We start from the raw sequence: 27,968 nt of genomic DNA on the forward strand, positions 1-27,968 counted from the left end.
TTGACCTTTTATTTCTGTTGGTATAGCTTGTTTGCTTCATTCTCTTGGGAGGCTTCTGATGTACTAAAGTTTTACTTAGCAGTTGCAGCCTGCTTTGATGCACTTCCTTCAGCCTTATGTACTCAAACATTACTGATCTCAAACAACCCGCCAGTTTTCACTATAGACTACTAAAAATAGTCCAGTATACTTGCAGTAATGCTATTGCTGTTTTTTGGGGAGCTTGTGGAAAGGTTTGTTCTTTCATATTCAGTGATTGGAAATAACTTGTATAGTCTCAGTAGCAAGTATGTAGTTTAGTCACCATGAAGTTAGTCATTGCGTTTTGTCATCTAAAGAAACAAAGTACTAAGAGACTTTGACCTGGTGATGTATGTTTTGGAAACAGAGCATTGTGTATCACAGTATGCAATTACTTGCAAGCCCACTTCTCTGCTTCTTGGAGATAGGAGGTCCCTGAACGTTTCTAAAGCCTTGTAGCTCTATCCCATCTCCAGACAGGACAAAATTTGAAGAGGAGTTTTAACAGAATGAGACTTGTGACTAGACTGTAGTTTACTGGCGTTTAGCTGATAAGGGTTCTGCATGGTTCTGCATGGAGCTAAGTGTAAGTTGAAACATCTTCTGGACTGTTTTAATTTGCTGTAAGGCTCTGTTGCGGCCGATGGAACAAATGTAAATGTGATTTTTACCCCCTGTTCCTCTGTTTGTGCTGGACTAGCTGGCTGATTTAGCCTATAATCTACAGATGCCAAGAACTTTTGAGCATCTGTTTTGAAGTGAACACAGTTTTGAAAGGACCATTTTCAATATTGCAAACAGACCAACATGGTTGGGATATTTTATGCTTATTTCTGAACTTCTTAGTGTGACTGCACAGAACACAGATTGTTAAGTACAATAGCACTAGTGAGCAGATCTAAAGATGGATAAGTCAGCTATTATGGTGCTCAGAAATCATCTGCTAAACAAAGTGAACTGCAAAGATAAAATAGTTGAGTTTGCTTTTCAGTTGTGGAACCAACTATTAAAGAGTTATCAAAACAACATAAACATTAGTTAATTTTTGAGCAGTTCAGGAAACGGTTTTCTGAGACATCAGTTAAAACTCGTGGGAATCTTTCTGATCTTTTATATATATATATTTCCCCCAACAAATGTGACATTATACAACCTGCCTGATACCTGATGTCCTGGCTGGACTGCAGAAGTACACTGCAGGAATTTTGTCCCTGTGGCTGAACTTTAGCAGAACTCTTAATGGAATGTAAACCCCACGAGTCTGTGTTCATTTTGCATCTTTCATTGTCAAAAGGCAGATAAAAAGCCAGTAAACAGTATGGAAGAAGGTGTAATAAGCAACCTGCAGTATTGATAGCGATGGCCTGCAGATTTTGATGATGGGTGCTGAAGTCTCTGTTACTAATTCCCCACAGTCTGGACTACAGTTGTATCACTGGAATAAAAACTGGAACAGAATGTGGTTTGCTTATAACAGCACTGACACTGTTTTGAATGTTTTGTTCTTGTAAATATTATGCAGAGCAATGTTATGTTTGTTTTTGCTAAAGTTTCATTTTGAGGAACAGGCTGCCCAGGGAGGTTGTGGATGCCCCGTCCTTGGAGGTGTTCAAGACCAGGTTGGACGGGGCCCTGGGCAACCTGATCTAGTAAATGTGTATGTTTGGTGGCCCTGCCAGGCAGGGGGGTTGGAACTACATGATCCTTGAGGTCCCTTCCAACCCGGGTCATTCTGTGATTCTGTGATTCTGTGAGGAAAGAGGAGGAATATGCATAATATCAGACTGGTGGGCTAGTTCATATGCGTGGATTTATTATTGTGTAATTGAAGGTAGCAGTGCTAAGATATCAAAACAATGATGCTCTTTCAACCAAAATTTCACTGACAACAACAGGAAAGAAAAATCTTGGAATTAAGAACTCTTGATCAAGCCAGAAAACTGTCCTTCGTTATCTGGAAACTGAGATGTTTTTCACTGACCTAGTGCTGATAGATCTGTCATTACGGTATCCTAGCACCAATTACAGGGGTTGCTGCTAGTGTTGTTCTGTTTCTACTATATGTGTTATTATATCAGTTGCAGTGTAATTCCCTGTCCTTGTGCATCATCAAGTATACCACGTGACCTATGTTATGTGAATTAATTGAAGGGAGAGGAAGTCCTGCAAATCAGTGGTAGTAGACATTAGCAGATTATAATGTTTTATTGGCTCCTCATTACATAGGCTTTGAAATTAGAGGAAGACTTCCAAAGGCAGGCTGCTGTGGGGCGGGGGGGGCAGAGAGAAGAGGATCTGCATTTCTTATGAGCTGCCCTACAAAGCCTCAGGACGGCGTATTTGCTCTTTCATTTCTTTTATGTTCATGAGATACCTTTCTTTCTTTCTTAGAATCTGAATATGCTTAATTTATTTTTCTGCTGTATTGCTATTAATTTTTGCCTTTTGGAATAGTTTGAATGTCAAATGTTTAAAGGTAAGACAATGAGAGCCTGGTTATAATTCTGGTAAAACTCTTATTGTTGGAAGATGCTGAAAAAAAGGACATAATGTAAAAGAATAATGATACAGTGACATGCATCTTAATATCCCTTTGCTGTAATTGTCATTTTAATTAGAGATGGCATTTTAATTGGCTATTTAACCAGTAAAACTTGGTTATTAGCATTAGCTATTCCTTTCATTATTGGTAATTTGTCTATGCAATCTCCATACTAGATGTTCTCTAGTGATATTTTGTTGGCTGCTTAGAAAGGTCTTTTTCTGTTGCTCTTCTTGTATACTTTCTGGTGCATGTGCTGATGTCTGCAGTGCTTGCCGTTTGCATAAATAGGCATGGTATAACTAAAATCACAGATGAATAAGAAAAATGTCTTGATAGCAAATAACTGTACATTACTTATCGTTACTGCTATGTCAAGACCTTTAAACACAAACCTGCCTTGGAATCTTATTTACAGCCTGCATTCCAGGTGTTGTTTTCCTTTGGATTTTGTTTCAGAAATTTTAAACCCTATCTTGCAATATTCTCCTACATTACGAAGAAGAGCACAGAGCTGGAACAGAAGTGTGGGATGTGTGCACTTTATAAAGCGTCATAAAACAGATTTTTTCTTTGAAAAAGCAGCCTTGGATTCACTAGGAAGTCTAGAATCAAAGGAGCCCATCTGGGGCCATGGATAAGGCTTTGAAAATCGAAGTTTAAGACAATTTACTCTAACCAGCTTTAGGCAATTTATTGCTATATTTTGCTCTTTAAGAAGCTGTCACGTTGTGCCACGGAGAATAGAAGTGTGGGTGAAATGATCGTTGCTATTCTTGAAATGCTTCTTAGGAGCCTTTTGAGAGTTAATTAATATTAGCCTCTTGAAAATTGCCTGGTGAAAATTGCTGTAGAAATACAATATAGGGGGGGAAAAGTTATCATGAAAATAGCAAGCTGTTTCTAAGTTTCTGTGCAACAGAAATTAGGGCTCATCTGAGGTGCCAGATTGACAGCACTGTCTGATCTGTTCCCCACAGAACATATGCACTGTGGGCAGTAGCAAGTCATCCTGTCAGTGCTTCTGCCCTGTCCTAGATGGATGGCCTCCAGCTTGGAGCTTGCCTCGGCTCTGCTAAAGCTGCTGGCACATACCTGCTTCTACTATGGCAGCTTTTTGATGTAGGTGGTTGCCTGCTGTGAACAGGATGGCGACTATCTTTCTCCATTTCATTTTTTATTTGTGCTAAGTATGAACATGGTGATCTTTCTACAAATTGCTGTTGAGCTGGACAAGGCGTTTGTATAAAGGAGAGAAAGAGCCCACAGATGAAGGTGATGAAATGGGAACTTGATGGTCACTATCAGTAAATCCACCCCTTCATGTGGAGATTAAAAAATAGAATAAAATTGTGTTCTCCTAAGCACAAATGGCTGCTAAGATGGTTCCTCACCCGGTTATCAAATCTGGAACAGAAAGTGGTTTGCTTCTAAAAACACCGATTTCATTTTGTTCTTGAAAATATTATGCAAATAAATGTCACTACGTAATGGAAACAATTTTGGATCATACATTATGACGTGCTCCCTCCATTCTGACTTTGTTATGCCACTAACGTCTGTGACAGACTACAATGATAAGCTTTGCTTGTTGCTGCTATTATTGTGAGACGGCCATGAAAATGGGCTGTTTTTATTCATTTCTGCTCATTTCATAAAGGGGTACGGAGGAAAAGGAATGGTGGAAAAGAGTTATGCACGACACCTTTTCACTCTTATAAATGAATAAACATGTTAGGGATAGACAAGGATGTTCATATTACAGAAGTGACCAGTAGACCCAAACCCTACCAATTTAACCAATTTTCTTTAATTGCTATTAACCTGATTTATTATTATTATTATTTTTAATTTAACCTTGTGACTACTAGTTGCTTCTGTAGCTTACAAAAAGAAAGCTTAATATTGTTCTCAATGATGTTTGGTTGGTGTATTAGGTAAAGTAAAAGCAGCAGCTCCGGTATTGATGTTAGCTTGAGTGTCCAGCACTACACTGTAGAGTTAATAGCATCTCATGCAGTATAGCTAAGCCTTGAGTAAATTAATGCTGATTTTCCAGCAATAAAAATCAGTTTCTCCTGACTGTAAATACTGGACTGTAGCTCAAACTGGGGCTGAACTTCATAGAAACGTATAGCTGAGCTGATTGAGGCTGGCTTTTTTTTTTGTGAATAGGGATCCTAGGGGAGTGTGTCTTAACTGCTTTTGAACTTGCTTACCTACAGTTTCTTAAGCTTTTATGAGGCATGTAGCCTTTTGCTTGCTTCATTTATGTTAACTGACCAAGGCCTGAATTTTCATGGTGATACTTATGCAAAATACCATGTTCTGCTTTCTGTTGTCTGGGAAGGTTGTGTGTGCGAATGCTTAACTGCTGTGTTAGGCTATCTTACTTTCTACTCTTATTTTGGAGAAAGCTCATTTAAATCCTTCTGGAACCCCAAATATTTCACAGCTTTCCCTCACTCCTTTTATTTCTGTACTTGAGGGTTCAAGATTAGAGACCTACCTACTGGGGGCTGTGTGTGCTAAATATTCTTGCAGCAAGCCGATGGCCCTCCTCATCTGGCAGGATGATGCCTTACATTCCCCTCCACTGCAGGGGGCTGCCTTCGCGACTCCCCACCACATGCTGAGAAAAGGCCAGACTTGGCTCTCATGGCCATGTGGGGAATTAGGCAGAGGGCTGCCAGGCTTGTGAAGGCAAGCATGCTCAAATGAGACAGAGATGCTCTTGATTTGTATTGCTAGAAAATAGGAGGGAGGTTTCCGTGTGTGAATTGCAGTATGTGAGCAAGCTTGGTAGGCTGCATGGTAATACTTGTCCCTGATGACAGCAGGCATCTAACATTGCCGTGGGTTTAACGCTCTCAGGCAGCTCACTTTCTTCCTGGTATTGGTTTCTGGGAAGGATGAGCTGTCACCACTCTTGATGTGTGTAGAGAACAGAGGTCTCCTGAGATAAGGTTGTTCATTATGCTTCCTGAAGAACCATTAAATTTCAATCAGTGCAATGTGATCCACTCCTTGGGTAGAGGCATTGTTTTCTGAGCCTTTTCTTCTAACCTCCACTTCTCTGATATTTCTTTTTAATCTACAATTGGCAAGGATGTAGAAATATGTGAGTAGTAATATGACGTTTTCATGCAGAATCTCCCAGTGAAAGATGAAACAAATGATGCATTTTTACTGCATTGTCTGGTATGTATAAGCCTTTATAAAATGAGACGTCATTCATATTGTGCTGCTTGGTATAACTTTGTTGGATTATTTTGGATGCGGAGGTTGGTTTTAAAAAATACATCAATATTGTGGCAGTATTTCAAAGTGTTGGTAGTATTATATGATAATAAACCTGGCAATATTTTGGTTGAAGTTGTTTAGGCTGATGGATCTTAACAATTAAAAGAAAGTTGGTTTCAGCTATGCAAGAGCGATTGAAGTAAATTTAAATGTTAAGATGCATTTATCTGTGTGCATGCTATATTATAGCAGTCATCTGATTTATCAGTCTGTCTGAAAAGCTGCTCAGCATTGTTGTGCGTGATAATACTGGGAGTATATTGGCTATATTCTTAAACAAAACAATATATTCAGAACTGCTTCTTTGTTCTTAGGTATTCCTGGCTGTAGTAAAAGAAAAGGACTGGGTATGTTTTTAGGGGGAGACTTCTGTATTTGTAGACAACCATGTAACACAATTAATTGCAGAAATTTCTGTAGGTAGTTCATCTGTCTTTAATAAATCTTGCAGTACGTTCTACATTTCGATCCTTTTTGCCAGTCTGAGCAGCTGGTGAAGAAATTAATTAAACATGTGTTTATAATTTCAGAACCCAGATTTCCTTAAAATACATACTCAGCCCAGCTGCTAATCTCTTTCTGGGTTATTTCACACATGCTTTGTGATTAACAGTGGTGCTAATAGCAAATTCAGACTATTCTACAGAAGAGATGCAGATATTATCCAGCTTAACACTGTTCACAGCCCTTATTAGACTCTGAATGTGTGTTTGGTCACGTGGAGAAATCGTCCTTCTTTTGTCGATGCAGATGATCTCAGATGCTCACGTTTGTTTATCTTCTGACTGATACATGCTATCTCTGATGATTGCTCATCATCTCTTCGAGGCTGGCAATATTTAGATGCAAATTCATTGATGCAAGCAGTGTACTTTGTGGCCTCATTCAGGAGCATGTTTGTGACATAAGTCACGTTTTAATAACCGGGAGGGCAAATTCTATGGCAGCTGTCTCAACAGAGAAAATATGAATTATTTGCACTGTTAATTACACGTTTCCCTTTTTTATTTAATTATGGCGTGTTTCGTACATACTAAGTTAATTTTCTGGCATTTTTCAAAGAGCTAGAAAGTGCTTGCACAAAAGAGATAAATAGATTTACTGGCATTTTCAGCTTTCAGACTGGGTGGTTTTGAGATCAGTGTTATGTATGTGGCTATTGCAGTGCTAAAAGTGAAGGGAAATTTATTGGTATTGTTCTCACAGTTCAGCCTCGAGGAAAGGCTGTTAAAGGTACTATTTGTGGCTCTGTACATTCTAGTGCTTATGTTTTTTAATGTATTTACATGCTGAGGGCTAAACTGCAGTAATTTGGCAATATGAATCTTCTGTGATTCAGAGAAAGGCTGTTATACATTTAAGGGAAGATTATAATGTTATTCCTAGAGTGCTGAAAATTAGCAAAGCCAGTGGAGATGCTGAAGTTGCCAGGCTATGGACTGAATAAATGTATTCTTTGAAATATTAAGTGATGTAAAGATCTTAGTCAAACTTGTATTGTCTTGGATTTACAGTCCAGCTAAACTTATCATCTTGTCATGGAGGTCTTCAGTACTCTTTTTCACAGGGTGAATTTCAGCCTGGCACAATCCCACATGAAAATAGAAGTAATTGCACTAGCAAGGCAGGAAACAATGTTATTTTCACAGTACTTTTAGCTTTTAAGAGCTGTGGGGGGGAGGGAGGAGGGAGAGCAACAAAACATATTTTTCAAGTCAGGCCATATACCTTTTTAGGGACAAGAAGAGAAAGTAATACTTTATAAATCATTCATCCTGTAGTGAAGTTGGATGAACAACCAGTGGCAATTCAGTGTTACAGCTCTACTTTCCATCTCTGACCAAAATCTGTGGTGTTACACGCTAGCAGAATGTTAAAAAGTGCTTAGAAATGGGAAAGAAAATTAAAAAATGCTACATAGAAAGGCAGCATAATGTATGCAGTATATAGCAGAAGCTATTAAAAGGGGTATAAAATACAGTACAGACAGTTCTTTAAGCATCTATAATCTCATTGTGTGGCAGTGAATCTCAGAACATTTGACCTGGATATGTGTTAGGAGACAGCTTGTAGCTAGATCTGTGTTAGGAATGATATCTGCACAACTAAATTCATGGGGTTGGTACAGTTTTTACTGCTGCTTTTCAGGACAGGTAATTTGTGTGCGGCACAAAATAGATCTTCTCTCTACTCTGAGATAGGAGTATGTATGTAAGAGCCTTTGCTGTGAAAGGAACAGTTTTGTAGTTTCCCTTGAGTAGGAGCAACTTGCTGGAGCAACTATAATCCTTGACTGTGAGAAATCAGTAGGGATCAGATGTTCCTGCAGTCAGAGACCCTGCTCTCCACTTTCAGTTAAGAGTTACTAACAGCTGATAGATTACTCATTTGGAATTATTTGGTGGGAATTCATTGGATATATTAGTCATGTAAATGTAAAACTTACTCCATATGCCTAACTTTTAAGAAACTTCCTAGAGCATTCAGATTTATCGGACTGTTTAATATTCTCCTGTGGAGAACAGCTTGAGCTATGTCACTTGGGAATTTAAAGTAATGTCAGAATAAAGCATTGGAATATACATTGTCAAATTCTATTCTGTACTGGGAGATCAGGAAGCTGACTTAGCTAGATGAAGCTGGGTATGAATCTAGGATGTAAAAATATGCTCTACACTGCAGCGGTGGAGAATAGCCTCACCCAGGGCCTCTGGCAGAAAGCACCAGGGGAAAAGTGAGGTTTTGAGGGTGATACCAGGGGAGACAGAATGGTCACTCTCAGGTTGGATTTAAAGAAGATTGCAGTCCTGTGATTGCAAAGATGAATAAAATTCCACCATTAAGGGCCATCATTTTACTTTATAATTAAGATACACCAGCTATTGCTGCTTTATACATATAATCACTTGAATCTGTTTCTATAAATATATATATTTATATTTCCTTTTGCATCCTTCTTTCCCTTCTCCCCCTTCCACAACATCTGTCTCACCTGCTCAGCTGTCTTTCTCCTCTGCCTTCTCTAGGAGCTGTTTGTTGGTTCAGTCACATATTTGTTTGAATCAGTCAAATTAATTGTGAGACTAGTTTGCCCGTGTCTAGAATACTGAAATATGGGCTTAGTGGAGCATGGCTTGCAATCTTTAATCAGCACCTTTGTGTAATTTCTTGGGGGTAAGCATCAAGTTCCCTTGGAAAGGCTGCTACTAAACAAATACTGAACAAACAAATTATCCACTTCTGAAACGCCCGTGAAATTATTAGAGGCATGTTCTACAAAGATAGGTGTGCTTTTTTGCTCTATCACTTGCAACAGGCATAAAGTTAAAAATGTTCTGAAGAAGCAGCTAGCTTTGATCCAGTGAAGTTATTTAGCAAGTCATGGTAGGCCAAGAGAGGTTGTGTGGCTTAATGGTAATATAAGATTTAAGGATTTAGGTTTATCAAATTTGTGAGAGTGTATTATCCTTTTCGGTAAGGTGGGGAAGTAAACTTAACCTTTGCATGTAACTGGAGAACTTTCAGTAGGGAATTGCTGTGAATGAGTATATAAATTGCTCAGAACATGAATATATATGAATCTTTAGTCTCTTCTCCCATTTTTTTTATTTTACTTGTGACCTAAGAATGAGAGAGAACACACTTCCTGTTGGACAACGTTGCCATTCATGGAATGGTAGCAAAGTTTTGAGGAGTGTGAAGTATCAAGAAATACCAGATGTGTTGGTATCCATAAACCTACCACCTATCTAGGTATTTCCCAAAGCAGACTGCCTTTTTCTTCCTGTAAACTTTGTAAAGTGAGTAAAAATAAATGTTTAGTAAATTACCTGGGATTTCTGGTGTCTTAGCAACATAGCTAGAGATGACTGGAAGTCTCAGGAGAATGGCCACTGATCATGCACACACCTTCTGCATCTTCTTTCAGCATAGAAGTTAAAATCTAAAAGCAACAGAAAGGAAGGTGTAATCTCTCCCTAAGAAATGAAATTTCAAAGGTCTGCAGGCCCTTCTATTTTCTATTAGCCTTTCTCGTGAATCTCAGATTTTTCTATTTCATTCACTGAAACATTCTCTTTCTGTGAGGAAATGCATATATGTATGCTATTGTATGTAATTTTGGTTTAAATTGCATTTAAATGCAGAAATATCCCACTAAATATAGCCAGTATACGTAAGTTGTTGAAATAACTTTTATTTGGAATGTGGCTAGTGCAGCACCTCTACTAAAGTGCTGTAAGATGCACACCGAAGTGTAGATGATTTATATATCACACAAAATGGTTATTTTAGCATCAGGACAGTGCTTGATAGGATAACCAAATTTTATTCAGGTCTGATGTTCAGTCATGTATTCTGGTAGAGTACTGCACATATAACAAAGTGTCATCTCCCATGAAATGGGAAAGCCTACTGGAATAGGCTCCCCAGGGAGGTGATTGAGTCGCCATTCCTGGATGTGTTTAAGAGCCATTTGGATGTGGTGCTCAGGGATATGATTTAGCAGAGGGTTGTTAGAGTTAGGGTACTATGGTTCGGCTACGGTTGGACTTAATGATCTTCAAGGTCTTTTCCAACCTGCGTAATTCTATGATTCTGTGAAATCTATAGGAGATCATAAAAACTGGAGCAGAATCTCAAATATTGCCTTGTGTCTCTTTAACTCTGATGGTCAGTGGCCAAATAATTGGTTGATGGTAGGGATAAGAAATTCCTGTCTAGTACTGATTCCAAATCTGAAACAAAATTCATACATAACAGCAGCTCTAACTTGTCTGCATAGCTTTAATACTGCTTGATGGAGTTTGCTATAACAAATAAAAAAGATTTGAGAAATCCAAAATAAACTAATTTGACTATTGTTACGAAACTTTTATCAAATACAAGCCAACTCCATTCTGGAATGAATCTGAAGCTGTTGTGTGCAAAAACAAGGCAGTTAAGAGAAGTATAATTTATAGCAAAGGTTCTTGGGAATATTGGAACCTGTAATGTCTCAAGATATCACTAAAGGATATTATCTATCTATCTATCTATCTATCTATTTATTTATTTCACTTTACTATCTGAATTGCTATCTGAACCTGTATTAACTCATGCAGTCAGTCTGAAGTAGAAGTAATGAGCTTCTTCCTTTACAGAACAGTTAAGTATCATCTCTGGACTTGTCCTTATGTGGTTGCTTTTCATCTGAGTGAACAGGATTGCATTGATTGGGAAGGGCTGCATACAGTATGGCTTTTTGTACTGCCATGAATCAGTATATTTGGACCGGTTTTACTGCTATTGGAACCAGAAGTAATTTTGTATCAGAAAAAAATAAATTTGTAGGCAGGCCTCGATGCTTAGAGAGATTGTTTTTGGCTCACCAGCTGCCTTTCTAGACGGCTTTTATCTGGTGCAGACAAGCCTTTCCATGGCACTTTTATCGTTCGTGTTTACAGAGAACAGATACTGGCTTTTCATTCTGAATGCTGGCTAAATGCAGGGTTCTTTGGCATTGTTCTCAGATTCTCCAAGAATCAACATAATCGTTGTCACGTGATAACTCTTTGTGTGCCTGATCTCTATGCTTGTTTAGGCCCATACAGAGTTCCTAAATTCTTTCTCCTTTTGGGAAAAGCCCAACAAGAACATTAAAATGCTTTCATTATAGTAGCTGTGAAGCTACTGTTATTAATAGGGCCGTATTTAGATGCCATGTTACCTAGGTGTTTCATAGAAGCATGTCAAGGATGGAAGTTACATCTCTGGTGAACCTGAGGTGCATGTCTATAGTGCAGACTTTTACAGATCTTTGCATCATTTTGTACCCATAGCCTTAAAGATCAGGATGGAGGACACCGGTGCAGAGGACTTTGTACTTAAGGTTGTGCTCATCTCGTGGGAGTAACAGAATCATAACACTCTGACTTGTGTGCTCCCAGCCCTTCTGCCAGGCTGCCAATGCTAATGGGCAGAAACTGTGCCTGTCTCACATCTTGCATTCCCTCTAGCTCTGTACTGAGATTTAAAGCTGACATTTGCTTTTGCACCTGAATTACCTACTGTCATGTTTCAAAGATATTGACAGATAAAACATTTGATTTCAGCTCTGTCCCAGCCTTTGACTTTTGAATTTAAGCAACAGATCCTGAGTATGATGAGTGGACACACATCTCTTTGCTGCAGCCTCTCTCAACTTGCAAATGGGATGCTCACATAAACTTCACTTAGGATTTCCATTATGGTTGTTCATCTATGTCTACTGCTTAACCTGAAGACTCCCCACTTCTAATACAATCTCTGTGCTTCTCTAAATAGCATTGCTGCTCATCAAGACCCCAGTTCATTTTCTGGCTAGAAAGGAACAAGAAAAATGATACAAACAAAAACCCTCAAAAACCAGAAGCAAACCAATGCACAGCATGTTCATTGAGCACCAGCAACATTAATAGCTGTGTGTAAGCTATTTGATAACAAGTTATTAACAGAGAAAATGGATACATCTTACCTCTAAAATGCCTGTGGCCCTTTTAGTTAGAATACCCAGACAATAATTTCTATATCAATATTTCTAGAAATGCTTTAATAAAAGCATAACTCTCGAATGCTTTTAAAGATAAATCCTAATCAATGCAGTTGATAACACTTATTCTATACACAAACAAGGAAAATAGAGAAAACATTAATTATAGCCACAATCTCATACCTGGACGTGGCTCAAGTTCACTGCAATGCAGATTTAATGGCATGGCAAAATTTCAGTACATCCATGTAGGGATTATAGTAATATCATGGAAAAGGAATTATCTCTGGTGGCTTCAGTATCCATCCTTGCCAGTAATGATTACAACAGAGCAGTTTTGCGGTGCGTGACCTACTAAGTAGCAATCAGAACTCACTTCAGCAAGTCAGGGATTTTTAATACACCTGAAGGCCCAATTGATTTAAACTTTTCAAGAACTACCTGTGTTGATAATAAGAATATAGAAGGAATAGCTCTGGCTGTGTCTCAGATAATTATCTCGGGATTTCCCCAGTAATCTGTGAATAACATACGGCTCATTGTGAAGTAAAACAAGTTTTCCCAGGCGTGTTTCATCTGAATTATATATAACTGAATTAAAGCATATAATAGATGTACCTAAACCAGAAGCTTAATCGCTCAGAGTTCCTAACATAGCGTGTTTCTAAGAGGAGTAATTCAGTAACCCACAGTCAGAAACACTTCTGCAAAATACTTCCTTTATTGTGCTTTTTAATGAGTCTAGGCCTGTGCCTTGCTCAGGTAGCTCACTCGCTTGCTTTAGGCCCATGTTTGCAGTGCTACATGCTTACTCTGCCAGACTGTTTTATTAAGACTACTTGCAAATGATTAGAGGTTCTTACTGAATGACTGTTACATGTCTATTAAGGGAACAGCATTACTAGAAAACTCTGATTCCTCTTGCATTCTGTATTTGTAGATGATATGTGATCCATGCTATCTAGCTTGTGGTCTGTAGGGTTTCAAGGATCCTGGATATTTTATAATAAAAAACAAAACTGAACAACACAACAAAACTTGCTATCCAAGAGCATTTCATTATAGCTGTTTATTTTGAAAAGGCTGGAGACCACTGAACAATATGCTGAATGGAATAAGGAAGAATTACCATCCTGTGCTTTGCATGCTAAAAGTAATGAGGGCAGTCCAAACAAAGTTATTTGCATTCTATCCAACTTTGGCTTGAAAACATGATACAGTTCCACAGAATAGCTTAATTGCCTAGTATAGCATAATTGCTAGGCACGGGGAGTAATATAATTTAAGTCTGACCATACAATGAACCAGAGAAACTGCTCATTTTTAACAGCTTGGCTTTGACTTATCTGTGCTCTAGAACTGCGACAGTTATAAATCCATATATTGGTGACTGCAGTGGTACCTTGTGTTTCATATTCCTGCATATTGACATTATGGAAAATGGGGAAAGGTTTTAAACTGGTAGAGGCTAGATTTAGACTACATATCTTTACAGTGAGGGTGGTGAGGTATTGTAACAGGTTTCCCAAGTGAGGTTATGGATTCCCTTCCCTGGAGGCATTCAAGGCCAGGCTGGATGGGGCTGGGAGCAACCTGTCCTAGAGGGAGGTGTCCCTGCCTATAGCAGGGGGTTGGAACCAGGTGATCTTAAAGATCCCTTCCAACCCAACCCAAACCATTCTGTGATTATACAAATTCCATTGCAAATACATAAGATTGGTTCAGATCCTCCTAGAAACTGCTGTCAGACTTGGCTGTTAACCTCATACTTAGGCACCTTGGAGGGAAAAATCATAGGTGCCTAAATGTGGATTTCCTTGTCTGGAAGCAGAGTCCAGCCATCAAGTTTACAGTTTTGGGCCTGAGTATAAATCAGTTACAGCGGAGTAACACATGCAACTTAGGTACAATTAAAAAGCAGTTTAAGCTGATAGTAATACTGGCAATGACTGCACTAGATTTATTTACCTTGTTAAGAGAAAATCACCTTTTCAATGACTTTTTATTATAGATGGATTACATGACCTATTGTGTATTATTCAATCCCCTGTCTACACATTTCTTATTCTGTATGCGATAGTGAGGACATATTGTGAGCTTTATGGCATTTAAAATGAATTGAATTGGCATTCAAGTTAATTTCTGTGTAGACCTTATCTACTCATTTAATCGAGTTCAACAATTGGATTTCAAATGCACCAAAGGCATGAATACTCTATGATTTTACTGTCAAAAGTGACAGAAAAGGTACTTCTGTGCTTTCTCATACTGTTACTAGTAGAACTTTCTGGCAGCCATATCTCATTTGTAGTGGCATCCTCCCTCACCCTCCCCCCTTGATTACAGCCTTAAAGAGAATTTGGGGGAGAGGTTTTCTGTTCATTTTTATTTTTGTTCTACTATTTTTCATATGGTCTTGGACTTAATATTTTGACTGCAGATTTTCCACGTCTGACTCTGTCAGTTTTATACTGGATATTGCTTTATTGCTTTCTGAAGGAACTGAGTGAGCATCAGATTATAGTGGTGTAAAATTTTCATCAATACTTTCTTCAGTCAAATAGTGTTTCCTTCTCTCTTTCTTTGAATGTTTCTTTTGTCCACAATTGGAATTTGCTCTCTTCATAGTGAATATTCTGTATACCATCTGCAGTGTGGAGGGGATCAAGTGAGATCATTCTTAAATTCAGCCTACACTAATTGTTAAATGACAAAACAAATAAGCAAACAAAAACAAAAAGCCCTCATACCTGAGAAGGGCAGACATCTACAAAAGTGATGGCAAATTGCAGATTAACCTTATACTTTTTTATTTTTCCCCTCAACAGGTTCACAGTCAGAATGTAACCTTACATACAATGGAAACCTGTAAAGAAAGTCACAGATAGCGGCTGTGGATAGTAGTGGAAGAATATTTATCTTCTTAAGCATTGGCTTTTTAAAACGCTATGGTGATTTGGAAAGTCCCAAGAGTGAACTGTGAAGTTTTCCTCAGCTCGTTCAATGGATTTCTTAGGCACTTCTACAAATCACTGATGTCCAGAGATGACGTGTGATGGAAAAAACACCCTGCCTGTGCATTTGTAGCCCCTGTTTTTTGGATTAGTTTGCTGCATTGCTGAACCAATTTTGTTTTGAGGGCAAGGAGTGAATGTGATGGATTTATCTTCAGAGATGAACAAACATGGAAGGAATCCAGTAAGTCACAAACTAGAAGATCAAAAAAAGGTAAGGCTATTTTAATGTGTACTTAATTATGTTTTAATGGAATGCCAACTCTTTCAATGTTAAAACTGAAAATCAGCATGCTTTCATTGAAAAGGTAGTCTGCCATCGTTCAACCAGCATGAACTACTGTGAGGGACTGTGTTTTTTCATTGTCTGCTAATTTTGTTTCTAATACTGCCTGTTTGCCTGGTAATTTGTGTCAACAGCTCCCTACCAATAGTTCTATATAATTTGGTTTTGTGATAATTAATTGTTGCTATTCAAGTTTCATTCTTCGGTAACCAAGGCAATTAGCACATGTAAATTCACATTTCCACACTATGGAAAATTCTTTCCTACATCCCACTTCCATTTGGTTTTGTACCTCTGAAATTTGTATGTATTAACCTGAATTATTCAGTCACAGCTGATTTTGAAGTCACATTCTGAAGTGCACAGAATTGCTGGAAATGCACCACGATAACACATGCGATGTGATATTGAGAAGTTATGTTCAGACATGAGCAGGATCTTTGTAATGGAAAAGATAGAGAAAACAGAAGATAGCTGGCTTAGAGCATGGGACTTTCTCCAAGTCCTAATTCCCACCCTTTTACTGCATGAAAGAAAAGCTGAGAAATGTTAGGGTTAATCTCAACATCCGCTGAACTGTTTTCTGAGCCATTATTATCTGATATGGAATTGAGTATGCTCGAAGGTGACAATTCTCTTTTCCTCTCCCCCTTTTTTGTTTTTTCTTCTCAAAGGGGATTTAGCAGATAGATACTGACTCTTCAGATTGCTTAGGAGTAGAAAGATTGTTTCAAAGAGGTTCTGTTACACCTTGAGGTCAAATTTGTCTTTGAGTGAACTGGAGGATATTTTACCCAGCCATTAAACTACAAAATTATCACTAAAGACTCTGCAACTGCTAAAAATCTTTGGTCTTGTGGCAGAGTCTGTGCTGAAGAACTGAATTTTATGATAACAAGCAGAAGTCTGGTTATTTTTCATTACATACAGGAAACCTAACTAGAAATTTCATACCTTTGCTGTGCTGCTTTTCTTTTTCTTCTTTTTTTCTTCTGTTTTTAATGGGACATTACATGTTATTAAAATAAGACTGTATACAAGTAGTGATAGTAATTTGACTGGTTTTTACATGGCATTAGATGCAAGGGGTGTTTAGAAATACATTAGGCAGAAATAAGTGAAATAAAAATGGATAATTTTGGAAAATACCGGCTGACTGTCAGAAATAGATGCTGTGTTGGTGCTGTGCCTGGGTCGAGCAGAAGTTGAACTGAATCTCTTAAGAGATCTTGCATTTTCATTAATAAAACAAAAATGCTGTATTCTGTTAAGATTTAACTGCCATGTTGCTGCACTATGTGTTGCCATTGGAATGCTTTTGCATGGGGAATTTAACAGAGAAGAACAAAATGCAGAAACATTCTTTTTGCATAATTAAAGTTATAAACTAACAAGGTGATTTTAAAAATGCAGAGTAGACTTTGGCATTTAGCTATTCTAATAATTTCAAAGGATGGTATGAACTATATAGTTGCTTTCTTTATGTCTGTATTTGGGCCTAGAGAACCACATTTATAATGTTTTCATTTTGCTAATGTATGAATTGTAATGCTTATAGGGTGCTCAGGTATACGCCTTCTCTCAAAGCACATCAAATGCTATCATTTGCATTTTAAATAGGTGCATAGTAATTTCATGGTTGCAGAACTATCAAGCTCCTCAGTCTTTCTGTGACTCCAAGCCATTATGATATTTTACTGATATCCATCAATATGCTGCTTGCCTTTGTAAGCCTGGCAGGTATACCCAGCTGGACTCCTCAGCTTTTTGACTCAGTTTTTTGACCTCATATACAAAACAAAATGAGAGACTTTATTGTCTGCATGGAAGCAGTAGTCCAGTTTCTGTGCCTGAAGTGTTGGGGAAAGAAAGGAAACAGGCCAACAGGAGGCAGTTCTTAGAAGAAGATTTCAGGAAGATCATTGTAATCAGTTAATTTGATTTCCTATGGAACACAGACATTGCATTTCCATTTGCAGATTTTTCTAGCTGGGAGGGAAGATTCAGGAAATGAGTTGGAATGGACAGATTTGGGATGTCCATCACCACTGCTTGAGGCCCATGCGGCCATAGTATCTCTGTCCAAAATGTGGCTCTCCCCTTCCCCATGCACCATGCTGAAAGTGCCTGACATGCAGCTTCATCTGTATGGACATTTCAGGTTAAATGCTGTGCTTCTGCATCTATTCCTCATTCATTTAGTGCACTGTAATTTCCTATTTTAAAAGTGTGGAAATACTCAGAGCTTTGGGACACGAAAGCTGCTAAGTAGCAAATACATTTATTACCATGTATGGCAGTATGCAGATTCATGATTTCAGTTCACAGTAAATGGCACAGGGAGTTATGAACTACTAGTCTGAATAACAGGTTTCAATGAGAAACTTGCTGTAAATAACCATTTGAAAACCCAGAAAACACTGATTAATTTATCGTCTAATGGGATTATTCTGTTTTCAAAATCGATGGAAAAATTTGTTATCTGTTGGTCACATACATAGTTTATGCCAGCCAAACCTATAAGATACATATCCAGATTTATCTGGCTATTTCTTTAATTTTAATGTTTTTCTCCCAAAAGGAAGTGCCATTCTGGGCATTTCTTTGACAGACCATCCGGGCTACTCAGTATCTTGGAAGAGCACCTGCTGGCTGCAGGCAGGCAAAGCTGAGCCTTTGAATGATGCTGCAGCTGCGGCCTTGTTAAAGTCTGGAGCCTGAGAGCGCTTCACCTCAAGTGTATGGGTGCACGTGAGGCAACACGTAGGCAAATAACATGGATTAGAATACCCTCGAGTATTGTTTATCTACTTGACCTTGCGTAAACTTGTAAAATTGCTTCAGAACAACAGTAATGCACAAAATGGTTCCCACTAACAATAGTTCACCATGTCTCAAAGATTTGGCACATCTGCTTTGTGGGCTAACAAATTTGCTGCTTTCTGTTGCTCTGCATTGTCTAGGCTGTTTGAGAGGAAGACAAACCCGCTGGGTCTCTGTCCTAACTCGTACCACATGATGTGTTTCTTGATTTGAAATCTACCATGCAGAATACAGTGAAGAAAGGAAGTTTAATGCTTCATCATTACCATCTGAATGCATCTGAATGTTAAATATGAGAAAGTGTAAGGATCTCAGTTACTTTCAGAACAAAACACACTATGTCTGTTAGTCTTTCTGGAGGCTGATGAGCCACTGAGCTCAGAGGGTTTTTAATAGGCACCGTGACTGTAATATTGGGTAGTAATTAAATGTAATTAAAAAAGCAGGAATACCAAACAGTACTTGACTACCATTGGATGTTGTGGACTGAATGTGTGCACAGCGCAGCTTATCTCCCTTTGAAGATTAACTAAATGGCCAATAATCAGTTAGCTTTTTGCTATTAAGGTAAAATAGGAGTCCAGCATCAGAATCATCAGGCTGTCTTGATATGGAATTCTTTAAAAATCAAATCAGGAGAAAAGGGTTTTAAAAGGGCAGCAACCCAGTGAAATGGGAGGAATCAGAACTATTCCTCCATTCTCTGCCTACTTCATTGTAGTCAATATTAAGCATATGGATTATTTCAGGAAAATCTGTCAATCATCACGAGACATTTGGGCCAGGAACACTATATGTTCTTGCAAACGTGCTCATACTGCTTTATCTGTACTCCCCAATTGTATGTTTCCATTCTTAGTTTATTAGTGAAGTTGTAGTCAGCCAACAGCCTTTTTTTAAACAGTAATGGCATTAAGTATTGGATGGGCCACGTTTGTTGCTATTGTGACAAGCCAGGATCTGGATGGTGTTGCTTGTTCTCTCCCTGAAAAGTTGACTTCTTCCATCCTGATTTTACTTCTGTCTCCAAGGCAGCTCTGAGTTTTCCTTCCCCTCCCCTCTCACCAGTCCCTCTCACATATATACATATATACATATGTGTATGTTTTTTTGTTTTGTTTTGTCCACCTGCTCATCTGTGTCTCTGTCAAGAAATGCTTTGCAAACAACTGGAGGTTTGAAGATCTGTTGAGGAGTCAGAGAATCATTAAGCTCAATGTTCACTGTTATCCCTTATCTCACAACAGCTGGCAGGTTTTATTTTTCAGGTTATATATTCAGGCTTTTCACCAAAAATAGCAGAGTGAGCGGATGGGGAGACGTCTTCGTGGTTGGGAGGAGAAAATTGTTCTGTTATTGGTTTATTGTTGTTTCTTCTTTAATACTTCTGAATTCGGCAGAAATGGGAAGAACCCATCAAACAGATAAGGAGAAATTAGCTGTGGGAATAACTGCAATTGCTCTCCAAATTCTTTCCTGAAGCTGTCACATATTACATTCCTCTTTCCCTTAAACTGTCTCCCTCCATACGCCAGGAGTGTTCTGTTTCAAAATTTATGCAAGAAAGACTTGAATTACTTCCCTCACTGTCAAACCTCCCCAGGGCCCCACCACCTGACTCCTTAGTCTCTATATCCCACTCTCTGAAATTGTTCAATGCGCTCTGCTAGTGCAGCTGTTCCAATTTGCAATCTTTATAGGCTCAATAGATGGTATTAAATATCATTTTATGGAATATGGAACTGATATTTAATATTTCTTAAAGTGAATTCTTGCTTACAATTTTTGTTTCTCTTATTAGAGAACCACGATGCAAATATGAGAGTACCCACTTCTTTATTATGCTTTTTTCCGTCCCCCCCTCTTCTTTGTCTTTCCTAACTGATTACATGCAATGAAGTGTCAATTACAGAGCAATATTTTGACTCAGTGCTGCACCAAAATAGCTGAAATATTAAATACTGGTCGATTCATTGTTTTCATGAAAAGATGCTGTCTGTGTTGTATATTTCAGTAGTATGTCTTGGTTTCTTAGCTGGTTCTTTCTGCTCAGTGTCATCTTGCCTGCTAACTGAATAAGACTCATTCAGGAATACCAGGTAGAAGCTGTACCAGGACATCATCACTGTGTGACTGGAAGAAGCTCAGCTGCTTTGCAGTTGTTTTATTCTGACATATTTTTGCGTAATCAGATAGCTGAAATGAATACTATTTTGCATGTATGCTGCAGCATCATTTGTGATACACGCTGCAGAGTAGAGTGAGAAGAAGGTGGGGTTTTGTTTGTGTTGGCTATGAATAATTTTTTTTCCCCAGAAGTGATACAATTCTTTGCTGTCCTGTAGGCTTTCTGCTATGAGTGGAGGAAAACTTTCACATGGCTCTCTTTTTTCCATTCTTTAAGAAGTATTACTGAATAATATTGACCCTCCATTACCATGTATGGGAAGCTATTGCCCTTTGAGGTATGCTACAATTAGGAAACGATTTTGTTGCTGACATAGTTAGCAACACTGTCCTGCTTTCCTACCTCCGCTGTCCCCTTATTTTTTAGTAACTTTAATTATTGTTCCACTTCTGTATTAATAAAAGGTGCTTTTGTGTTTAAAGACTGGTAGAACTGTACAGAAAAAGTGGTGGTGGTTGTTACCTTGTTTGTTTGGCTATTTTATTGAAATCGTTCTGTGCTGTTTCTTGAGATTTTAATTGAATCCCAAACTCAGGTCAAGGATTCTAACAGCATTCTAACAGCAGAAATAAAGCATTGTGGGTACTGTGGAATCTCTGTGTCATGGATGGCAGTCTCACTTACTTTCTTCTTTAATTCCCCTGGAGCTACAGTTATTGACACTGTAAAGAGAGGCATCTTCTGCTGCTGTGTACGAAGAAATAAGCCAGTGTGGAAATGCACTGCAATGTACCTTTGCAGGAGGGATATAAAGATTTTTTTTAAGACTGATATATATGTGTTAAAGCAAGAAGTCTCTTGAGAGACAGTTGTGGGCCTGCTTGTAAAGCAGAGTTGTAATAGCCTTTTAAACTCATTCTAGATAGGTCTGGCCTTAAGCAACATATGAGAGGACATCTATATCTGGGATTGTGTGTTTTAGCTTCTGTACAGGAACATCTGATGGAATCATGGAGTGATTACCAGCAGTCCTGCATTAAAGTAGATCTTGTTTTCCTGGATACAGTATGTGAATTCACCCTATGAGAGAGTAAGAAAGAATTGACAGAGTTTGGTTCAAATGAAAAAAAGATGCACAGACATGTTTAAAGCCTAGTTTCTACAAATGAGTCTTTTAGTATTTTTGAATGTTTGCTGTAAGAAATGCACGTGGAAGGAAGCAACGTGCAGACTTAGGGTAAAGACACATTCTCAAGGCTCTCTTTGAGTCACAATATTGTTGCCAAATGGAAGACTATAATTTGTTATACCTAAAAGTTAAGCATAAGAGTGCATACCTGCTGCATCTCAATAACAGGATACTGCTGGGAAGTGCTTTGCTTTTGTTTTTCAATACTCAGGTAGAGGTAGTAGCTGTTGTCCAGTGCCAGAGTACAAAAGAATGCAAAAGTAGGAAAGAACTTTGCACGTGGGATTTTCTTTTCAGTACAAAATTCCTCTTTTTTTCCCCCTGCTGTTTGTTCACAGCAAACACAAGTATAGCCATGAGGATCCTTGAGTATAATTGCATGTATACACACAAACTAAGATTGAGAGAAGAAAAAGCAGGTGGAGCTGTGGAGTTTCTTTCATACCAGTATATTTCATCTACTTGCCAGCTCTGGTTTGAGGGAAGGGGAAAACAACAAAGCCATCCCTCCAACACAAAGATGAACTTTCAGGATACACCCGTGTTAGTATACTGAATCTCAGAATGTTACCTATTTTTGATGGTATGTTTAGGTGCAGTAAATCTTTGTTTCAGTAAGCAATGCTGCATGGAAAACCCATACTTTTTTTTTTTAAACTATAAAATTTCTTGACATCTTCTAGAATCATCAGCATCAGCCACAGCTATTTCCTTTAACAGCACTTTCACTTGAGTGCCTGAACCCAGGCAGCAGGACAGCCCTTGGCATCCAGGGCTTTACCTGAAGGTACATCACAGAGCAGCTGCTGTTCCAGTTCAAAATGTATTGTTCTTGAAGGAAAAATAAACCTGTGGTTGAAATGCGAGTCAGCAGGCTGTCTTTAAAGGTTGGGCTCTTGATATTTATTTATTTATTTATTGTCTGTTCCTTCTTTCCTTCTGTTGTTGCTGCTGCTATTGTTTTCTCCTTCCTGTCAGGTGTATTTTCCTTACCTGTCATCTTCCTTCTATCGCTGTCACATGGCTTTTCCTCTATCTGTTTGTTTTTGTTTTCCTTCTCCCTTGCTCAAGTTAATCCTCTTTTCAGTATGTATCTCCACACATAGAGAGATCTGTATGAATGTCCATGTGTGCACAGATACATGTAAGTATTTTGAGCAGATGCTTGCACGTAAAGATGTGAGGAGGGGAGTCAACTCTTTGAAAGGGTACCTAACAGCAGGACAAGGGGAAATGGTTTTGAATTGAGGGAGGGAGGATTTAAGTTGGATGTCAGAAGGAATTTCTTAACCAAGAGAGTGGTGAGGTGCTGGCACAGGCTGCCCAGAGAGGTTGTGGATGCCACATCCCTGGAGGTGTTCAAGGCCAGGTTGGATGGGGCCCTGGGCAGCCTGGTCTAGTATTAATTGGGGAGATTGGTGGCCCCGCCTGTGGCAGGGGGTTTGGAGCTTCATGATCCTTGAGGTCCCTTCCAACCCAGGCTATTCTGTGCTTCTGTTATTCTGTGACAATTTACAGCATAAATGCACATTAAGATGTTTTGTTCCTGTTATATTCCATCTGTTTCTTGATTTTTCTGGAAAATAATACCCTTAGTTCATAGTCTTTGTAATCCGTTGTGCACAATTGAAGGTGTGCAGTACTTAGGACTGGAGCCATCTCTTTTTAACTGGGAAAAGTTGTTCTTAGTTCCACTAAAAAGACAACCTTATGATACTGACAGTTCCTCCTTTACCTTACTGATAGGGAACAGTGTTAGGAAATCTCTTTCTCTGAATACATGAAGTGATGGCAGTAAGCTGCATGGTAAGTCTGAGCAGAAAGTGTGATTAGTCTTCATTATGGTTGAACTGATTTTACCAGTAAAACAGGACAAGAGGGAAGCTGCCAATAATTTATTTGTTTAATTGCTGGGTATAAACACCATGTCCATGATTTGTTGTTCATAAGGGCTAACTTCCAGATGTTCTTTTTGGCTCAGTTGCAGAGGTCAGATGACTTTGTGTTTGTTGTTAGCATCAGAAATGAGAAACAAAGGAGAGTACAGTACAGAAATGTGCAGTGATTCAATGTAATAACCTCTAGAACTCTGAGTAGCCATGAAACACTAATATGTGTGGTACCAGCGATGTGTGCTCTGATATTGTGAAGGGATTTCCTACTTTCCTGATGTGTGGTGATGGAGGTACATACTGACTTCTCAGTGGTGATGTCTTTTTCTTTTTGTCTTTTTAAATATGCTGACTCAAACATAAATTGCCATACAGAACTGTCATTTTATCTCTGAGGTAGCAGATTAACATTGAAGCCAAATTACTGGAAAATTGTTTGCCAGAATCTGCTGGTTTTGGAGCAGAAAAACTATTGCTGCTTTGTGAAAAACCATCTCTAGCAATGGCTTATTAATAATACATTTATGACTATTGGTATATTCCTGTTGCTGCTGTATCACTTTAGGAAGGATGATGTGAGTAAAGCTGGAGGCAGAAAGGCTAAAGATCTGTTTCTCCTTCAGCTTTGTCAATATTCTTCTTGCCCTCAGGGAAGTTGCTTAAACTCAGTTTTACCCATCTGTAAAATTAAAAGATCTGAATCATTGACCATTGATTTTTCTCAGAGCATTAAGATCCTCATATTGAAGGCCTTGCTAGTATTTAAAATAAATGCACTGCATTTAAAGCTATTTATCTGCATTGTGGCAGAGGAGAGGATTCTCAGTCATGAATCAGAACAGAGCTGTGCTTATGTTGTATGAAACCAGAACAAAAAGACTATGTCTGGCTTGAAGATCTTAAAGTATTCTGGTTGTTCCCCTTGATTTCACTCTTGAGTTTAGTACCCAGTAGTGGAATACACCTTTTTTTTTCCAGGTAGAATGTCTGTACAGAATTACACATCGCTGAAGAAGGAAGTTGTACTTTGTGTATGTGAGAAGGGAGAAGTTTGTGTACTTAAAGGAAGGGCTCTGCAGGCTTTGCCTTATTGTCATGCTTTCCAAAAATCCATAATACCTTGACTGTTAATGCATTACATCTGTATTTTCATCTAATTTTCTGGTTTTTCTCCACTGTAGTCATTTGAACACCATTTCAGAATTTTAGCAGTCTCTCCAGCTGTGCATTAAGCAGGGGTTTGTGTTCTAACTTCACTGGATTTAGTTGGTAACTGAACTAGAAGTCACTTTGCTGTCATTGTTAACTGTCGTATGACTGATTCCCACAGCACCGGTTACTTGTTCCATTTCCAAATGATCACTTAAATCATATGAGAGGAAGAGATTTAAATGAATCAGCGAGGGAGATGGAAGAAAGAGATAATAGAATAAAATTACAGAATTTGCCAAAATGTTTTTCTTTGTCACTCTGGACAGCTGGTATTTTGTTCTTCTTTGAAAGCAGATGGAGCTGATAACAATGTGCTCTGGAGTTCTGCTGTGAAAGATCTTTTCTGGCTTAAAATCCAAAGGAGATCACTTAAAAAATGTACCAGTAATGCAAGCTCATTTGCAGAATCGCATTACTTATACCAAAGAATTAAATGTTCCTTCAAAACAACACTCCTAAGTCAAAGCTGTCTGTTAAGGAGTTAACACTGCATCGAGGTTTAATTGATACCCATTGGAGAAAAGGACTGTGCTATTCTGTGCTACTCCATGCTCAGCGGTAATAAGCTAAAATGGAATGTAAACATTATATTATAAACAAAGATGATCCCAAGAGCAAAATTCCTGAGTGGATCTGTAATTCAAAACTGCCAAAGAGTGATTATAGAGATCTCCGAGTTGATTTTATCCCATCATAAGCAAAAATAGAGAATGCCATCTCCTTTGCTCCCACCTCCTTTTCTTTTATTCACTTCTTTGTTGGTGTTGCTAAAAACAATTAAGTATAAAACCAGTGGCAAAATACCTTTAACAGTAGTTAGCCTTTTCCTTGCCATGTACTTATCTGTTTAGATCGACAAGGTGATTAAGACAAAGTCATCCACAGTGTATGTCTAATAACTGAAAATTTGATCTGCCAAAAATCTCGTGTTATCTTGATATGTCAGTTCATGGTACAGCTAGAAAGGAAGGCGGAGTAGCCATTTGATAGTGGAACAGCTGGCATCACGGACTGGAAGTTATACTCTCCAGGAGTTACTTTTTTTTACCAAGGTAGGTTCGGTCACAGGTTTAAACCATTAAATTTACACAGCTCAGGCTGTGCTGATTGCTTGGCTAACAGCAGGATTTTAGGAGAGGTTAAAGGAAAGCTATGCAATATAACGTTTGGTGTGGGGGAGGGTTTCTTATTATAATTTTTGTTTTCTTCCCTTGGTTTTGAGACTGACAATTGCTCTGACAGCTGCCCAGGGAAATCAGAGACTCTCCCATATGGGTATCAGTTCGCTATGTTCACTATATACACTTCAGTTCGTCTCATTTATTCGTTGTCTTCTGTAGCAGGACTTCTCTTTTGAAAGCAACAACTGAAACCTCATTAGGGGGGAAAAATGAATCCATCGCTGCTATTTAATGTTTTCAGAAGTACTTGTTAACTCCAGTCACGAGATACTGATTAAGAAGATGTAATTGGAGTATGTTAAACTCCATTTTTTTCCTTCTTTCGTTAATACAGCATATGTTCAGGAATTCTGTTGAGACAGCTTTTCTAGAACTACGTGAAGGGATGGGAGATTTGCATGGCAAATCCTTTTTAGACTTGAGCATTTATTTCTCTTTGTATTTTTAGAAGTGTTTAATGTTTCTAGCTTTTAATGCCAATTGAATTCACTGGGAAACTTCTGTTTGTTTGCAAGGTATTATGTGGTTGTCTTACTACTGTATCTACAGACACACAACCTGGTAAGGGCGTTTTACTTGAATGATGCTCCTAAATGAGGCTGAGGATTGATTGAATTGCTTCTAATATCTCCTCAATCAAACATGTATTGACTCTTCCCAAGGAAGTATTTCAAGTTCCCCTAAATTCTTCACCAAATCCAGCTTATTTTTAGATTTCAGGAGGACTTGAAAACACAAGTCGAACTGGCACACAAGACTCAAGGTGATACTTAGATTTTACTCATGTATTAGTTCTCATGCAGTCATTTTCCTTTTGGGGAACTGGACAGATTTCTTCAGGTCTATTATATTTTCAGGGCTTCTTAGCTTATGCTTTAAAGGCAGACTACAGCCAGCCTGCCTTGATATGGAAGAAGATCCATTAGCTAAAGTGGAGGAGTGTGTGTAGGTCCGCGTGTTAGAAACATCCTTCCAAATGGGGCACTGTAACAGGCTCTCCAGGGCAGTGGTAACAGCACCAAGCCTGCAGGAGTTTACAAAGCATTTAGAAAATGCTCTCAGTCGTACAGTTTGAATTTTGGGTGAGTTGGACTTCACGTTGCTGTGATGTTGCCCTTCCAGCTCTGTGATTCTGTGAAATGCCATAAGCTTAAGAGAGCAGTACTAGTTAGGTACTGCATGCTCTGGAGTTCACCCGTTGGTAGTTGTCCTGCTGGCCATCTGTCTGGCCCTGCATCTTGGGGGAGAAAGAGTAATGTCTGCTTAAAGAGAAGATAAAAGATGAGAGCAAGATAGAAGGCTATGTATCCTAGTCACATCTATTTCAAACCCCACCTGTTTTGTTCATGGTCAAAGGTACCTCAGCTATGTAGGCAGAAGTTGAGGAAAGAGAATGAGGAGCTTATGCAGATGAGTTTTCTTTTCCTTTACAATTTATATGGAAAGACTGTTGGAAAACTACTTAGGAATTTCAGGGATTTGCTTGAGTGTAACAATGAGACTTGTATCTTTACAAAAAACTTATCATTCATGAATTTCTCAGTATCAGATTGAGCTTTATTTGTGCAGTGTTTGATTCGGTCCCCACTCTCCATGCTACTTAAAATACTGTGCTTGCTGTGTATCATATTTCTTAGTTTTTGCTAAGCGTATCAACTTAGAGCAGTGTTAAAAATTAGCTTCTGTGTAGAATGTTAAGTAACCTTTTTAAGCAGTCAGTGTTGCCAAGATAGAATCAGCTGCTTATTCTTCATATGCACGTGCATCCCATGCTTGTTTGCAAAACTCAGAAAGTTTCTGATACTACAGGTTTCACTCAGGATGAAAATATACTGGCATGACAATCCTCCCTGCAATTTCAGATATATG

At 38.5% G+C, this 27,968-nt stretch overlaps 1 protein-coding gene across 1 annotated transcript in view; it reads left to right on the forward strand.

Annotated features, from left to right (window-relative positions):
- The window catches only part of NAV3 (neuron navigator 3), a 492,511-nt gene that overhangs the window by 105,718 nt on the left and 358,825 nt on the right, over positions 1 to 27,968 (forward strand). The window contains exon 2 of the mRNA XM_015857110.2: positions 15,203 to 15,602. Within this exon, the coding sequence (XP_015712596.1) occupies positions 15,531 to 15,602 (72 nt within the window). The 5' untranslated portion in view covers positions 15,203 to 15,530. The remainder of the gene's footprint in view (positions 1 to 15,202; positions 15,603 to 27,968) is intronic.

The sequence above is a fragment of the Coturnix japonica genome, chromosome 1 (assembly GCF_001577835.2).
Source record: "Coturnix japonica isolate 7356 chromosome 1, Coturnix japonica 2.1, whole genome shotgun sequence".
NCBI lineage: Eukaryota > Metazoa > Chordata > Aves > Galliformes > Phasianidae > Coturnix > Coturnix japonica.